The 17,634-nt window shown below is 27.8% G+C and overlaps 2 protein-coding genes across 2 annotated transcripts; one reads left to right on the top strand and one right to left on the bottom strand.

Annotated features, from left to right (window-relative positions):
- Positions 1–2,518: 2,518 nt before the first annotated feature.
- Positions 2,519–8,723, bottom strand: thoc5 (THO complex subunit 5). The gene is made up of 13 exons (XM_015520534.2): positions 8,342–8,723; positions 7,951–8,088; positions 7,104–7,315; positions 6,959–7,034; positions 6,706–6,900; positions 6,344–6,476; positions 6,162–6,256; positions 5,544–5,870; positions 5,291–5,483; positions 5,048–5,221; positions 4,838–4,971; positions 4,579–4,745; positions 2,519–3,888 (listed from the first exon to the last, which is right to left on the bottom strand). Exons 1-13 carry the CDS (start codon positions 8,411–8,413, stop codon positions 3,819–3,821), a joined length of 1,986 nt encoding a protein of 661 aa, XP_015376020.1. The 5' UTR covers positions 8,414–8,723; the 3' UTR covers positions 2,519–3,818.
- A 1,062-nt stretch (positions 8,724–9,785) lies between these two features.
- SREBP (Sterol regulatory element binding protein) lies at positions 9,786–17,283 on the top strand. Its single transcript, XM_015520542.2, has 16 exons — positions 9,786–11,052; positions 11,127–11,545; positions 11,632–11,731; positions 11,800–11,972; positions 12,041–12,304; positions 12,389–12,566; positions 12,744–12,931; positions 12,997–13,178; positions 13,244–13,510; positions 13,590–13,779; positions 13,840–14,032; positions 14,091–14,256; positions 14,315–14,438; positions 14,502–14,666; positions 16,691–16,826; positions 16,922–17,283. The coding sequence occupies exons 1-16, from the start codon at positions 10,986–10,988 to the stop codon at positions 17,140–17,142; spliced, it is 3,033 nt and encodes a 1,010-aa protein (XP_015376028.2). The 5' UTR covers positions 9,786–10,985; the 3' UTR covers positions 17,143–17,283.
- Positions 17,284–17,634: the final 351 nt, after the last annotated feature.

Genomic DNA, 17,634 nt, shown 5'->3' with positions numbered 1-17,634 from the left:
TTTTTGGCACGCAATTCGGATGCAGCCAAAACCAGTTATAATCAAATTTCCAATAAACTGAAAAAAATTCTTTCAAAATATAAATACGAAAACTACACCACTTATCTTCAATCTTTAAAGACCTCTGACAACTCTCTATGGAAGGCCACTAAAAGATTAACCAAAATTAAAGAGCTATCTCCACCTCTCCTAAAAGAAAATAATACCTTAGCAGTAACCGACCTTGAAAAGTCTATCTTGTTCGGTGAGCACTTAGAATCCACATTCAAAAACCACCAATATCCAAGACCTGATCCTAGTCATACAGATAAAGTCAACATTTTCCTCTCGTCTCCTCTACCCATGTCCCTTCCCACCAAACCTATATCTCCAGGTGAAATCAGTAGTATCATTAAAAAACTTCCGATCGGTAAAGCTCTAGGTTATGATCTTATCACCAACAAAGTTTTAAAAAATCTCTCCAAGAAAGGGATATTATTATTATTATAAGGTATTATTATAATTCATAATACCTTCTATTAGCATAGATATACATATACCTGGTTTGGGGATAAATCGTTATCATTACGCGATTTCATAAAAATATAAAACTCAAACGCTCAAAACATTTTTCCTATAATGACACTTCAAATTTTCTCTATAGCTATTTGAACAAAACTTATGGAAAACTTAGTGCTGAATTTTATAACCTTAGATATAAATACAAACAATATTATGAATTTTGAACTACAAAATAATTCGCAAATATTCATGGTTTTGACGAATTTTTGTCACACTGGCTAAAATTATTTTAATTTATGGAAGTTATAAATTATTTTATTTATCATCATAGCTATAACATTATGAATTAGGATGAACCATTAACCTAAACGCTAACAACTGAGTAATTTCCGGGGGGGGGGGGGGACTTCGGCCCACTATGCTACCGGTTTATATACTCTACTATCCCCTTTAACACGGCCCTGCTTGCAATCTTTAAATGTACTTATAACTCATAGTTGTTAAAATTATAGATAGATGAGTGGAAAAAAATTGAGGGGCAGTCGCTCAACCTAATGTAGGTGGGTGGGTCTTGCTTTGCAGGTATGCTTTGCAATACCTCTAAAAACTGATTTAGGCGCCACTGATCGCAGGTACTAGCCACTAGGTAATGTTTTCAAGGTCGATACGATTTTATTGTGAAGCAGTCTGTACTCTATAGTTCCTCTGTCTATAGATAAAAGAAAATAGAAATTGACTATCCTAATATCTTAAATTAATTATGTGAATAAATTAAATAAGTAGGTACACTTTTTTACACATTAACTCCGAGTTTACTAAACTCAGTTTAGTATAAACTATGCAATACAAAAAAAAATATATTTTAGCATTATATGCTATCGGTTAAAGACTAAATTTGTTATCTTAACTAAAAATGTAGAAACTAAAGAATTGTCTAAATATTAATGAAAAGCTAAAGTTGTACTAAATGATAAATTAACAAAATTAAATTATAGTCATACATATAGAGGTACCTACATATTAATTCATTTTTTTATACAATGTAATATTATTGAAATTACTTAAATTTAAATTGTGCTCTAAACAAAATTATATAAACATGTATTTGGGGTAATGTAGTTCTCCAGAAGCGGTTCTCATTTTAGACTTAAACATTCGAATTTCAACCATCAACGAGTACACTAGTATAGACGGACAGTAGGTATAGTTATGAATTCGGAATTGTAATTTCATACTTCACATTAGACGTTAGCAGTAAACATATTTTTTAATGAACGAATTTAAGTTTCGAATATTTAAATTATTATATGAACAAGGTGTATGATACAAACAGAGCACATTTAAAATTAATTTGAGTAGGCATGGAATTAAAATATTAATGCAATATTCTTAAACAACTATACAGTAAAAAGTCGTTTATTATTTTTCCCTGCCTCACACCAGTAGCCATGAATTTGTATATTGTTTAAACAAATAACTAATAAGTGAAATATTTATTAAAATAAGAAAAGAAAGAAACGCTCCAAAATAATTTTATTTAAAAATTTGTGATACCTATAATTTTATAGATTATTTATAAAGATAAATATAATTATTTTGTACTCTTGCAAGAATTTATGAACTGATGTAAAACATGTTATTTTTTAGGATTTAGACACTAAGATATTTTATCAATTTTTCAATTTATTATTATCATTATACCAATCAATTTCCTTACCCAGTTTTTAAACGCAGAACCCATAAGAATTTCTCGCTTATTTACACCTTATACCCGTAATTCACCGGGTTTCTAAAACGAATTGGTACCCACGGTATTTAACCCATTTTTACTCCTTTGGACTTATAATACACTATGTGACAACTGACAGACACAAATCCCTCAATGCCAATAACCTAATTCGTTTTTTCAGAGGCTGAAACACACTAAAATTAAATGCTAGTAAGCTGAAAATGTGTGAATACTGTGCTGCAACAAAATTAAAACATGTTAAACTCCAAAATAGAATGTCGAAAACAATCAAATTCAATATTTATTTATTTATATTAAAATAATAAAATAATATGTTATATTGATGTACAGATTGCACATTATCATTGATATTATATATTTATGTGTGAGAAGAGTGGTTTTTGTAAAATACCAATATAAGTAAATTACCTACAATATGATTGGTACTCGGTCAAAATATCCAACGGTCAATTTGTGTGCAGTATATTTTGTGATATTATTACAACTAACGTAATTTATATATTATATTAATTATATTTATATAATTATTATATATTAGGTATATTTTTATACTTAAATAATTTGATATTTGAGTTAATTTTATTAGAAAGTAATGTGTGTAATCTATTAATTTACATAAAAACGGATAAATTTGGATATTTTGTCCTAGATTCGATATGATTATATAGTAAATTAGTGTTTTTGTGTTCTCGCTTACGATTTGGATTAGAGGACACCACAATAACAAAAAAAAAAAAAAAAAACATGACAAGTATAATACCTAATGCTTTCAATCATTATATTATGCGATGAACGATATTTTATAGGTAGCTTGAAAGCTCACATGACACTGTCATCCTACATCGAGTACTCTTCAAGTAATATGGAATATAGATAATAGTAGATATAATACAAATAATCATAAGATTAAATAAATTAAGTGGGTTATCTTTTAAAATTCGTAGCTTGAGTTAAAAAGATAGATTTAGTTATGATACAGACAATACAGTAATTTTACCACATATAAGGTGATTATTTTAACAGTAAACACTCATCATGAAGAATTACATTTAAATACCAATTATCTTTCAATTAATTATTTGTATCGAGACTAGAATTATAATTAACGTTTCTTGAAGCTGGGCAATAAACAATAGTTTTGAAAAATAATTGTATTCTTTACTATTTTCAATTAGTATTCACAATAAAAAATATTTAATTTAAATAAAATATAAAATGAAATCAAGTCTACTAATTCAATATACTAGGTAAATATAAAATAGTAAATAATTTTAATGTAGTACATGCAATTAAGTAAAATGAATTAAATAAATTACAAAGTTTAAAATACTAATATTATATTTATAAATAATAAATTATTAATAATAGTTTTTAAAATCCACATATTTATTTACATACAATTTGAAAAATCTTAAGTAATTGTAATAAAATGCATTTCATTTGTATATGTCATACTATAACATGTATTATATACATACAATCAGAAACTATAGTATAAATTCAAGTATCTACCTGCATTAAATACTCAATAAGATGTGTTTTCATATTTCAAAAAACTATAAAATGTCTAACGGTGTTCAAAAATAATTCCTGAATGATGTTTAACAGCCTTGAATGGATGATTTCTTGCTCGACCCCTGAAAATAAACAATACAATTTAATAAAAAAATTGTAATATTTCCTGGAGAATTGATTAGACAAAATTGTACACCTGAAAAATAATAAGTGTTAATTCATGTTATTAAAAGTTAGTCACTAATATAAATTATGACATAACAATGTAATGTATTTGTTCAATCTACTAATATTTGTGAAGCAAATTTAGACATATAGTAATTGGTATAATATTCTGCAAACTGACTTAAAAAAATGAAAATATTTATTAATATTTATAATTTATGTTTTCAGTTTAGTATTTTATGGCAACATTAATAGTAATGATTTTATAAATAATAATTAATCACTGCTTAAATAAAGTAACAAAATAATAGCACATAAAAAATATATTTTGTGGCTTAATGAGGTCCAGTCATAAGCTCATTTGCGGAATTGCATTGAGCATACCTAGACATACTATGTACAGGCCACGGTTGCTAAATCCTGTATAATTGGGAGTGGGTGACCACCAACGATTTTTGCGATTTATTCTTGCCACATTCACACAAAAATGTGTGACAACCCTACCAACTTAAAAACCTATTAATAAAAATATACAAAAATAACACCTACTGTACCACCCCACACCCAAAGGCCTATATTTCTATGGGGGTTCCCTCTAATAAAAATAAAATATTATAGCAGCTATACTACAATTCCTGAAGAATTACCTTATGTTATATAAAATAGTTTTAGTTTTGGGAAAATCTGAATGTCCCCAAGTCTCCATCATTACTTCAAAGCAAACAACAAGACGACCAATTATGTTGATTAACATTTCATTGATATCTTCATCTTCAATTTGTTCATGAAAAACATTGATTTCTCTCTCCAATTCCTATATTATTATTATTATTATTATTTTTTATATTAGAATACATACAATTACAATTACAATTATTTTAATTTATATCACAATTAGGTACATACTCTAACAGAATTATTATTAGTAGAATTTAAAACAGACATTCCTTCATTTGTAGTTGGCATATTGAGTTGAAGTGTGAATATAGGGTTACTCTTTGGGTAATCACATTTAATTACCATTACCACAGTAAGTGTAGCTATAAAGACAAATGGTATAATAAGTAAACTGTTATATTATATTATATTTACAAATGATATAACAATATTACATACCTGTTTTATAATTTATCACACGCTTAAATAATAAATCATTTTCTGTCACTGTTCCAAATTCGACATGTGGTTTACAATATTCAAGTTTAATAAAATTTTCCCATGCCATGGTATTCCATGGGGATAAAACTGAAGTTAAATTAACTCCATTTATACTGAATCTTCGTTCTAAGTCTGAAATAATAACAATGATATGATTATTATAATATTTTGAGAAGAATTAAAATGGCATTAATAAATTACCACTACAGTCGAGCTGAGAAATCAATGAAAGTCGAGTTTTAAGGCGATTATTGATTGCCTTTAATACTTGAGCAATATGATTTCTTGAAATTAAAAAATCAGGTGCATTAGGATTTAAAAAATCCAAACCACAAATACTTTGAGCCCAAATATAAGGTTTTCCTACTTCCATAGTATTGAATTCAGTTTTTTCCTATATATTCAATCAAACATTAAATATTTTATGATTAATTGTCACTTAAAATATACTAACTTCTTCTAACTGATGGAAGTTGACTATATGAGGACTTTCCTTGCCATTATCACCTGGGAACAATGCATCAAGTATAGAACTTGGTGAAAGCAATTCTCTAGAGTAGGATGAAGAAAATCCAGACCAAGATGAAGAAACAGTAACAGTAATTAAGTTTAAATTAACCAAATAAAAAAATTCCATTTCAAACTGAGTACTATTTTTTAAACTTAATGTTAATTTAACCGATAGGGGATGTTTGGTCAATAAACTTTTTTGTTGTACAGACTTTGTATCTGTTCGTGATTTCTTATGATGACGTTTTTTAGGTTTAGGCACATCTATTTCCTGCAAAATAGAAGTGATTAACAAAAATTTGTCAAAATATTAATGCAAATACATAAATAAGCGAATGGGCCATTTAGACATAGTAAAACCAACAAAAATTAAATTATATACTAAATTAACTTCATAAAAAATGTAAATAACACTTAATATATTATTTCTTATTATAAACGGAAAAACATCAAAATAGAAAAGTTATATTATATATTAAAATATAGAAATGATAAAATATCAGTAGTCATAAACTCTAGCAGTAATTACAAATTATTTAATTAATTTTATTTATATATTAACCTCATCAGAATTGGTATCAACAATATTATTCTTATTAGAATCAAATCTTCTAGCTTCTTCTTCATCACCATTAATTGAAACAGTGAATTTTGATTCTAGAATAAGTTATTTGATTATTATGCATTAATGCAACTTATTGTAAATTAACTTGAAGTATTTATTATTTAAAAAGTATCACTTACTGCAAGCAACCCTATATGCATCTGTTTGTATATATAAATAATATAAGTGCTTGGGCAATAAATTCACAATATCTGCATATGATCTGGCTTGACAAGGAGCTAATCCAAAACTTTGTTGTAAAGGTTGAGCAGCCTAAGAATAAACATAGATTACATAATTCATTGGTTTAACTATTATACAAACACATTGATTATTTTTCATAAATAAAATATATTTTATTTTTGGGAATTAAAATAATAGTATAATACATAATAAAAAGTTAAAGATTATTTAACGTATAAATATATTTTTTTAGTATAATACATTTTAAAAATTAATTATAAGGTAAAAGAAATAAAAAAATGATTGATTTTAAACTCACAGTGCGTATGTCTTTAAGCATAGGTAAAATACTTTGTAAAACCCTGCTCTCTTCCTGAATTTCAGAAAGTATAGTTTCTTTATTTTTTTCTACTTCATCACACTGTTGTTGTTGAATTTGCCTCTGCTCAAACTCCCATTGTAGGCGTTTTATATGTAAATCATGTTCATTAATCAATCCACTTTTTAATTTATCCTAATAATTAAAGATAATAATAATTTCTCAATAGTTAATGATTATTTTGTTTACATACAATATACTCGGTTGCATCTGGCGACTCTAGACAAAATGTTTCTAACGGCACAAGATCAATATCGCTATCACTAGATCTACAATAAACAAAAGAAAGGTATCCATTATCAATATTATTTTAACAACTAACTTTGTGAATACCATACTTGTATTGATAGCACTTGGATATTTCTTTTTTTAAATAAAACAATTCGTTTAGAAGATTTTCTTGTTGTAAATGTTTACTGTCAATTTCTTGTTTTTTTTTATTCAATAAATCTTTTTTTTGTTTTGAGCGTATTTTATCAAGTCTGTTTAACTTTTTTAAAATTAAAAATAAGTGTATTACATCATTTTTGTATTCTTCAAGTTTTTCTTTCTGTTAAAATTACATAAAGATATACGTTAAGTTAATATTTAAAATATTAACTAGGAAATATTTAGGTGAATAAAAAATAATCAAATGAAAGTAGGAGAATTTTGAAGGGGAAGGGGGGCTTCCTTAAAAATATTGAGTGTATCTCTACTCTCTAGAAGACAATAAAAATTATATTTTAAAAATGTTTAAATATATTTGTAAGTATTACACCAGGCTAGTATATAAAAATAGGTGAAGTATTTAGTAAAAAATGCATGTATTTCTGTATTTCCTAAAATTTCATCTCATCAAATTGAAAATAATATGGTATTCATAATTAAGAATTCCAAAAATCAGAATTTTAATAATACACGTTACTATTAATTTTAAGCTATTTTTTATTTTAGCCTTGTAGCCTACCCCTCCCCCCCCCCCAAAAAAAACAACTAAGTATAACAGGGACATAATTAGATAGATACCCCTCAACACTTTTTTTTTATTGCTAATATTTTATATTTAGTGGATAGAGTTACTGTATGAGGCTTACAAATTTTGCTAAAAGTATATAAGCCCCGCCCCCCAACCAAATTCCTCATTACACCACTGAAGTATAACATAACTCATTAGAAATGAAAATTGTAATAAATAGAACTTACTGGTGAGTTTTCTTTATTTTTTAACTCATAATTCCATTTCATTATGTCTTGCCATTTGTGTAAAGTATTAAAATAAATTGCAGAATCATTATTTTCATCTCTATTAGATGTTTGCTTTTCTTCATATTTTACTACTGCCTAAAAAATAAAACATTATTTTTAATTTCTATTCATTTTGTCTTCTAAAAGTAAAAATGTAGGTACCTATACAGATTTATAAGCGGTGAAAGAAAAATTTAATAAATACTTTAAGCACATAAGTTGAAGAAATGTTAATTTGGCAAATACAATGTTTAGAAATCTTATATATTTTTTAAATATAATAAAGTGAACAAATTAATTAATATAAATTAAGGAATCTTATCAAACTATTAAATTTTAAAATAATTACCGTGTAAATATCCACTTCCGATTCTTTATTCCTAACAATAATCGGTTTACTTTGCGAAGGTTTTTCACTCATTGTAATACAAATCGTACGCTTTTTCAAAAATATTTAAACGGGCATTAGATACAAGAATCAAGAAACTAGAATTTATAAATAAATGATATAATTCTTGGATGATGATTTCTAGCAGAATTATAGTTTGTACTTTGTAAAAACTAAGTGTGTAATAAATACCTATTACCTACCAATTTTCATTAACAACAATAACAACATCAAAAAACATAAAAAGCATAAATAAAAAATTTTAAACACCGTACAGAACGATATCGGCACTTTCGCATATCATGGATTATATCATCCTACAGTCTACAATAATAAACAATAAATTTACATAACCTGAAAAAATACACCAATCATCACGAATGGATTTTCACAGGAAAAATCCTAAATTATTGCAATATGGCGTTACCGCGGTTAGGTTAGGTTAACCACCTTTTATACCGTGGATGCGTCTCGCATGCATCAACATTCAACATGGGCAACAACGGCCGCCGCCTCCACCTCCATCGAACTCTACCGCTCTAGCAGTGCCGGCCGTGCCGGGGAAGAGAGCGGTAACGGCTATAATATCTATATAATAGTTAAAAGTTTATAACACTTATAAGTGGCCTAGAGCCACTGAATTAAATATATTTAGTTCAGTGCCTAGAGCACGGATATTTAGGTTTTTACATATTTTTATTGGCTTTATCGCTTTATACAGCTTTACGAGGGTGCAAAATGTGGACGATTTATCCATCATAGAGTTCGTAGGAAAAAAATTATTTTGCATATTAAAGCATATTTTGAACATCAGACAATATTTGGCCTATCTTACATATTTAAGAATATATTCTATTATTGTTCATAAAAAATCATGTATATCGTTAATATCACGATTTGTGATTTTTTTCTAGGAAAAAATAAATTTTTTTTTTTTTTTTTATTAGCTATTAGTATACAACTATGACAGCTCGACTATTACAGAAAAAAAAAAAATAAATAAATAAAATAAAATAAATTATTTGCTATAAAAATAATAAAAATTAAAAATAATTCAATAATCTACTTGTTTGTAATCAAATTGGTTATGTTGCTCTCAGTCCGTGGATACCCATAGAATCTCGTATTTTATAACTGATAACGTGATAAGAATTGTTTTTACCTTAGATCATAATATCATATATACAGTTGTATATGATCTAAGGTTTTTACCACAGTCTTATATAAGTCGTATATAAGACCATGGTTTTTTTCTTTTAAATTGTTTGATATCTTGTGATTTATTTTAATTAATTGTAATATTCATATTTAGTTTTTTATTATATATATTTCATTATATTTATATACCTTCCTATGTGGCTTTGTACGATGTACCTATGAACTGTTTTACATTTTTTATATTTAAATATTTTACCTGTTTCCTATCAAATGAATGGTAGACAGTGTATACTATATAACTGTTCTATGATAACTGTAAAGTTATATTTTATTGTTTTTATTGAATTATTTTGAAATTTCCACTGAATTGGAAGTTAGCAACAGTTATACTAATAAAAAAACCCGGAAAGAACAAATCTAATCCTGATAGCTACAGACCGATAAGTCTACGTCTTGCCTCCCTAACAAACATTTTTGAAAAAGTTATACATACGAGACTACAAAATTATTTGAATAGTGCAGAGTGCAGATGTTATCCCAAAATTCCAATTTGGGTTTCGATCCAACCACTCAACCGTACAACAGCTTTTCTGTATAACAGAACATATCAGTACTTCTTTTGAAAAACATTGCCATACTGGTGCTGTATAGTACGGCCTGTATTTATAGATATCTCGAAAGCGTTTGACAAAGTTTGGCACGAAGGTGTCTTATACAAATTAAAATGTTTAAATACACCTAACTACCTAAGTACTTATTTAATATTATTAATTCCTTCCTAACTAATAGGAAATTCTTAGTTAAAATTAACGACAATTTATCTGAACCACGTTCAATCTCTGCTGGTATACCTCAACTAAATGTAAGCAATATTTTATACGGACACAAACAATTTTTTCCTGCGAAGATCCATTCGTAAATAAGGAACGCTTATCACATTTATTACGCTTATCAATAAAGTCTGTTCGTCTTGTTAGATATTATATATTTAAGCAATGTTATTTATATTTTTTTTATAGTGTTATTACTACGTCGTCGTCTTTATCATCGTAATTATATCGAAATGGTACGATGGTTTACTGAACGGCGATTCGGTTATATATCTCATAGTCATAACTATAATAAGTATCTTTGTCCTTTGATAAATGATAATGAATAGGTAGACTACTAGAACTCGCCTCTCACAACACTGGGCGGCAATGACTAAGGTGCTTGTGATATTAGCATAGTAATTAGTTGGCGATCAGTAAAATTAGATAATTTATTGTGTATCGCATTTACGCTCTGGATTGTTGAACTTTGCGGAACAATCGCCAAGAAAAAGCACCTGTTGTCACAACGGCGTTGACTGCTGAGGTCTCAAAGTTTGGAATCCGAAAATAATGTACTTCAGTGGTCTCTAGAACCACTTAACCTCCATAAAAGTCTTCTACCAAATTCGTTCAAAATGGACGCGTTGGACTCGATGAATCCGTTGGACATGCCAGAGGATTTGGATTTTGCAGGTTTTGATGGTGAGTTTAGTACACATTGTAAAATGTTTTTTACTTTACTAATGTTTACACTTCTGTCAATTGTATTTTTGTAGAGCTCTTGAATAAGTACAATGAGAAAATGCCGGAAGTTGACACAAAACTATTCACTGGTGATCATATATTGACAGAGTTTGATGATCCAATAAATGATCCCTCATTATTGGATTTTCCACCACTCGATCTTTCTTTAATTGAACCGGATATTCATATATCACCTCCACAAGATACTGTTTCACACATTATTGACACTCCAGTGATTTCACCTTCTGCTATGCTTAATCCATGCCCAAAAGCACCTCCTTTGATTAAACCTAATCGTAAAGTTATTCAAAAGCCAATTAAACCAAATCATATCATAGGAAAAAATGTTAATAGAAAAATAAGGTACATTCAAAAACATGGAATTCATACTCTCCTTCCAGTTAAAAATGTTGGACAAATTCACTTACCATCTGATCAAAATATAAAACAAGTATTTATATTAAATATATTATGCTTTTTATAATAGCTACCTAAACAAAATAAATCTAAATTATTAAATTATTTATTAATTTATAGGTTTTTTTTAACGCACCTCTGAACACATCACCTACAATGGTATATACATCAACAAATGGTCAACCAATTATATTAAATAATACTGCATATGTTACCACAGGTAAAATAAACTATTTTTCTATAAAAGTAGGTATTAAATTAATATTTATTATATTTTTATGATTTTAGGTATACCAGTTATGATTGATTCAGACATGTCATCTAGCAATAATATTGATGTTGTGTCAATGAAAGATGAAAAACCACGAAGTTCACATAATGTTATTGAAAGAAGATATCGCACAAGTATTAATGATAAAATTATGGAATTAAAAGATATGATTCTTGGAACTGAAGCTAAAGTAAATATTAATAAAACATGTGTAAACATTAATTTTATTAAATACTATATATAGTCATGTTTGTTTAGCTAAATAAATCTGCTATACTTAAAAAAGCTATAGATTATATTAAATATTTGGAAATGGCTAATGAAAAGTTAAAAGATGAAAACAAAATGTTTAAATTAAATATTTCAAAAAAACTAGACCAAAGTCCTTCTACTTTATTACAAGAAGAATATAATAACCCTGGATCACTGACACCTCCGCAATCATATATTTCCGTGTCTTCCCCAGAAAGATCAGAAGGCGCCTCATCACCTGAGATTGTGATGAATTCTCATTCAATATTGGTACTAAATATTATGTTATATAATATCATGACTACTTGATGGTTATGTACTTAAATAACAAATATTTTTATTTGCTTATTATAGACCACTAAATCTGGTAAGAAAGGTATGGCTGATCATTCAAGATTAGTGCTTTGCGTGTTCATGTTTGTGGTAGTTGCATTTAATCCTTTTGGAAATTTATTGCCTAATAGCATTATGTCTCCTTCTGAATCTTGGACTGAAAAGGTCGATGGTAGAACAATTTTAAATGCTAAAACAGGTAATTATTATTTAAGTATCAGTATTGGGTAGTAACATAATAACTATAAAGAGTATAATAGTTACTTGGATAATAACTTTTTTCTCTGAGGAACGAGTTAGTAACTTACCCAATACTGATTTTTATATATTTTGGTTTATGGACACTGAGTATTATTTATTCAAACTAATTTTTAAGATTCTGAAACGGACGATGAAACATATCAAAGTTATGCTATTAGTCTTTCCATATGGGCATTAAATATTCTTATGATGATCATAAGTCTAACCTGTCTACTTAGTAGTGATCCAATGATATATTCGGATTCAGAAACTTACCAGGAATACATGCAAACAAGAAAACAAGCCGAAGATAACTTGAATAAGGTTTGTGAAAGATATTTTTGTTAGGTTTTTGTAATACTTTTACTCTTTCCTTCAAACAAATCTAGGGAAACAGAAAAATCGCAGTTCTTGAACTCTCTAGATGTTTGGAAATTTTTGGTCGACCAATTTTGACAAGTCGTAAGAAACTCTGGGCTTCATTAATATGGCAAATTATCAGACAATTTTTGCATCAATTCAAAGTGGTTGTAATTTTGAAAAAATGGAATAATGCTGTTTTTAAAAATGTGTATGATACAAAATTAAATAAACAATGTGAAATACCTAAGTAATTAATTTTATTTACTTTTACAGGACCAATAAGCATGAAACTTTAAATACAGCTAAACAACTCAGTGAAATTTATCATTTACTACATAAATTGTATTTAATTAGTGAAACTGATTGTCCGTTACCTAATGCTCATAGGGGTATTGGTCTATACTTAGGACTTTGTTCAATTAATATGGCTGAAGTAGCTGGACGACAAATAATTTCAGTTGAAACTTGTATGCGCCTATATTCGACCATTGCTCTTAATTTTAAAACAATCACATTTAAAGGTGCTGGATTTTTTACCAGGTGAGTTGTTGAACACAAATATATTATAAACAATTTTTTTTTTATACAATGTATTACAATATACATATTTGTTCAATAGATATTATTTGCATAAAGCACAAACCCAAGTGCTTAATTATAATAGATTACCTGCTAATTTGAATTGGCTTACAACTGACCATGGATTTCGATTTTTCATTGATCACAATTGGAAATTTACTCCGAGTAATGCTACATCATCATTCACAACACTCTTTGACTGCAATGATCCACTATCTCATTTAACTAGAGTATGTAATCAAATTGTCTTAATTTGTTTTTAAAAATATAATACCTTTTCTTTTCTTTAGTCTTTCAGGGAAAATACTTTAGAAAAAGCTTTACAGACATTAATATCACCTGGGACAAGACAAATTGTTCAAGCTGTTGGTCATACCAAACAACCGACTGTAACTTCAGACGTTTTGCTATATGTACAGCGCATTGTAGAAACTAATTCAATTACAATGAAACCCAGGATAATTGGAAGCTCTGAAGTTAATGGTAAGACTTATTTAATAAAATTGAAAAATAATATCTTTAATACTTTTTATATTTTTAGTGGTAGAGGATGAGAAAGTAGCTTGGTGGGGAGCAATATTTGCTGCTGGAACATATTGGATATTAGGTGAAGAAAATGGTTTAGATTTGCTTGATAAACATATCTCCAATGTTCCTCCAAGTTTATTAGTTGATCCATTGGCACAAGCTGTACTTGCTGCCTATGAGTATGAATTTTTGTAACGGTAATAATTATAATTTATTAATGTTATTATTTGTTTACAGATGTCGAAATAAAGTTCATACAATGAAACCTAGAATTTTAGAACATCATTGTCATGAAGCTAGTAAAATATTATCAGAAACTTTAATCTTATTGCAAGCAAATAAGCCCCAACCAATTGTTATAGTAAGTCCAGCATTTATATTGTTTAGAATTAAGAGTTTGAATAACCTTTTTTTTGTCAACTAGATGACATTGTTATTAGCTTGTGACTGGTTATTAGAAACAAGAATGTTGTCATGGCAAGAAGAGTGTAAAAAAATGCCAGCAGGCTATGTTAATTTGGAATTTTTAAACTTAAAAAGTTTCCAAGAAGATTTAACTTCTTTACGAAAAATTGCACAATTTGTTCCGGTAAGTAATATTTAATTATTTTATTACTATTAAGAGAACGCCACACCCGCATGTGTTGTCTCCGTCATACAAGTGCGTAGCATAGCAAATTTTACGCTCAGCAGATCACGTTTATCTCCGTTAATTTAAAATTTATAGTGAATTGACCTATTATAAAAATTAAAAGCAAGATTATTACCAAGGGCATCTCATAGGCTTTTTATTATATTTTAATTTTAAACTGAGTTATGAGTATTTTTAGATATAAAAATAATTTTAAATTTTAAAATACTCATTATTCGCTTTAAAATTAAAATATAATAAAAAGCCTATGAGATGCCCTCGGTAATAATCTTACCTTTAATTTTTATAATAGGTCAATTCACTCTAAATTTTAAATTGAAGGAGATAAACAAGATTTGCTGAGCGTACAATTTACTATGCTACGCACTTGTACAACGAAGAAAACACATGCCGGTGTGGCGTCATCTTAAACATTAAAGTGATATCATTTGAAATTGCAATTTACACATTTACTCAGTGTCTGAGGAGGGGGGTTATTGCCTCATCTGTTTTCAAAATTGTTATCATTCATATGTAATACTATTGCTTGGATAAGCTTAGTAATAAGTACCTATTTGTACCCATAGTCTACCCTCAACGCTCTCCCTTTAATCATTAATATGGACTGAATCCGCCTTTGTATTTATGTATCTAAAACCCAATGTTGGGGAAAATTGGTTGGCCTGAAAAATGTATAGAATTTGGCGCCTTATTGGTCTACATATTTTATTGAAAAAAATATTGTTTATTTTGAATTAAAAAGTGACAATTATAGATAATATCTAGCTGAAGATATTAAGTAGTTGTTGCATTTCAGTTTGTAGTAACGATTATCAATTGATATATTATCATTATGGACGTATGCATTTATTTGGTAGAATCAAAATATGATTTTATTTTGGATTCTGAATAAAGTGAAGATACTCAGTGGCGGACTGGGAGAAAAACACAGCCTGGGAAAATCATAATTGTAGAGGCCCTCAATATACTAACGGCCTTTTAAATATATATTTTTTTATAGGTCATGTGGATGCTATAATGACCTATGTACCTAATAACCTATTTTAGATTCTGAGCAGAGCGATAAACGTTTTGTTTTTACAATGATGTGTTTTTTTTGTGTCTGTCATCATCCTTTTAAGATAGTAAAAATGGTTAGATTTTTTTCAACAGTATCTTTTCTGACAGGAAAGCGAATCTAGTTGGTAGTTTTCAAAAGTTTCCTGAAAAACAAAAGAAAAATTATGGAAAAACTGAATTTTTACTCAAAATCGATTTTATTTTTTGATGTAACTCTAAAACAAATGACTGTTGATACATAATCGTTTTTCGTATACAATAATATTATAGCATTGAATTCAAATTTAATACCATCCATTACAGTGACCTACTTGTAATCTACTATACAGCAGAATGACATCCACTTTTTAAACTTGTAACAAAGTTGTGAACAAGCGTGGTCTGGCCAAACACAAGCCAGTCCTGAATTTTAAAATACCTAATTAGAAATTTAGGTTTTTAAGTTTAATAATATTTTATATTACATACTTATTAAATAATATTTTAATTTATAATTTCCCCATTAAAATATTAATAAATATATATATTTTTATACCAGCAGCGGCCCACCGGGAAATTTCTCGGTATCCCGATCGTCCAGTCTGCCACTGAAGATACTATACAATGTGCATGTTACATATTATAATATCACTGATTACCATTCAATAATTCTAGACAGGGTTTGTTCCTTGTAAAGAAAATATAAATATGTGTTAAAAAATAAAATAAATTGAAGACATTGTAACAGTGGTTGTAATTTAAATTCATATTTTTTCTTGGCTAATGCTGATCTTGTACTGATAATATCTATTTCTCATGATGAAAATAGAATATTCATTTTTAACTTAAGTTTTTACTTTCATGCTGTTGATTAAATGTTTAACGAAATATGAAAAATATTTATGAGATTGTAAAATTTTTAGTTTGCTACTGCCAAAGTGTTCTTATATGAAGCAACTGCACGTTTAATGGCTGGAGCTTCACCAACAAAAACTCAACAACTATTTGATCGCAGCTTAAGAAACAGATCAACGCGGCATTTTGTTATTTGTACTAAAGGTAGGAAGAATTTAGGGAAATAATTATCTCTATAAATAAATATAAAAGAAAGTTAAAAATATAAAGAAGTTGACATATCATATTTATTTATCTAGGTAAAGGCGAACAAAGCACAGTTGGTTTAAGGGAGCATGCAACTGCATTATTTATGGCCTGTAAACATTTGCCCATGTCTCTTTTATCACCACCTGGCATAAGAGCAGGTATGTTAGCCGAAGCAGCGCGTACTTTAGAAAAGATTGGTGACCGGAAAAATCTTATGCAATGTTACAAATTATTGAAATCAATAACAACCAATTCGTCAGTCACAGATTGATTGTGTTTCTATTAACAGTGTTGATGCTTTTTAAAGAATTTATTGTTATAGTTTTAAAAGTTGTCCTAAATATTTTTACATTTGTTTTTTCATTAAATAAAAATTACAGAATTAAACCTGTAAATGAATTGAAAAAATAAATATTTTATGTGTTTATTAATTTTCCTTACCACTCATACTAAAATGTCACTGTTGACAATTAATCAATGGTCAACAGATTATTTTGAGTAATAATTTTACATTCATAATACATATATTTAGTGGAGTTTAAATTTTTACTTTATAAAAATATAGTATCTAATCAAAAGATTTTAGGTTAGTTTCCACTTATTTTGAATTAAAAAGAAGGGAATTTTCTAAAAAAAAAATGAAAAGTTAAGTATTTGGTAATTTTAAATTTTTAACATTGCTAAACTAATAACTTTTTTAATTTTTTGATATTTAACTTTGTCAGTTCACAATAGATGGTCCAAGTTCCAAACTTTTGTCAAA

The sequence above is a fragment of the Diuraphis noxia genome, unplaced genomic scaffold (genome assembly GCF_037042655.1).
Source record: "Diuraphis noxia isolate RWA-SAM2 unplaced genomic scaffold, SU_Dnox_SAM2 contig0002, whole genome shotgun sequence".
NCBI classification, from domain to species: Eukaryota; Metazoa; Arthropoda; class Insecta; order Hemiptera; family Aphididae; genus Diuraphis; species Diuraphis noxia.
Note: the sequence above shows the minus strand (reverse complement) of the source record. Positions and strands in the feature narration are given on the sequence as shown.

What these genes read in the sequence shown, in the direction of transcription:
- thoc5 (XM_015520534.2), bottom strand. Translation starts at nt 8,413, where the DNA reads ATGAGTGAAAAACCTTCGCAAAGTAAACCGATTATTGTTAGGAATAAA. An exon ending in AAAATAAAGAAAACTCACCA is followed by an intron (nt 7,316 to 7,950) that starts GTAAGTTCTATT and finishes TAATTTTAACAG; the next exon opens with AAAGAAAAACTTGAAGAATA. An exon ending in TTCTCAGCTCGACTGTAGTG is followed by an intron (nt 5,222 to 5,290) that starts GTAATTTATTAA and finishes TTATTATTTCAG; the next exon opens with ACTTAGAACGAAGATTCAGT.
- SREBP (XM_015520542.2), top strand. Translation starts at nt 10,986, where the DNA reads ATGGACGCGTTGGACTCGATGAATCCGTTGGACATGCCAGAGGATTTG. An exon ending in TACTGCATATGTTACCACAG is followed by an intron (nt 11,732 to 11,799) that starts GTAAAATAAACT and finishes TTATGATTTTAG; the next exon opens with GTATACCAGTTATGATTGAT. An exon ending in CACTATCTCATTTAACTAGA is followed by an intron (nt 13,780 to 13,839) that starts GTATGTAATCAA and finishes TCTTTTCTTTAG; the next exon opens with TCTTTCAGGGAAAATACTTT.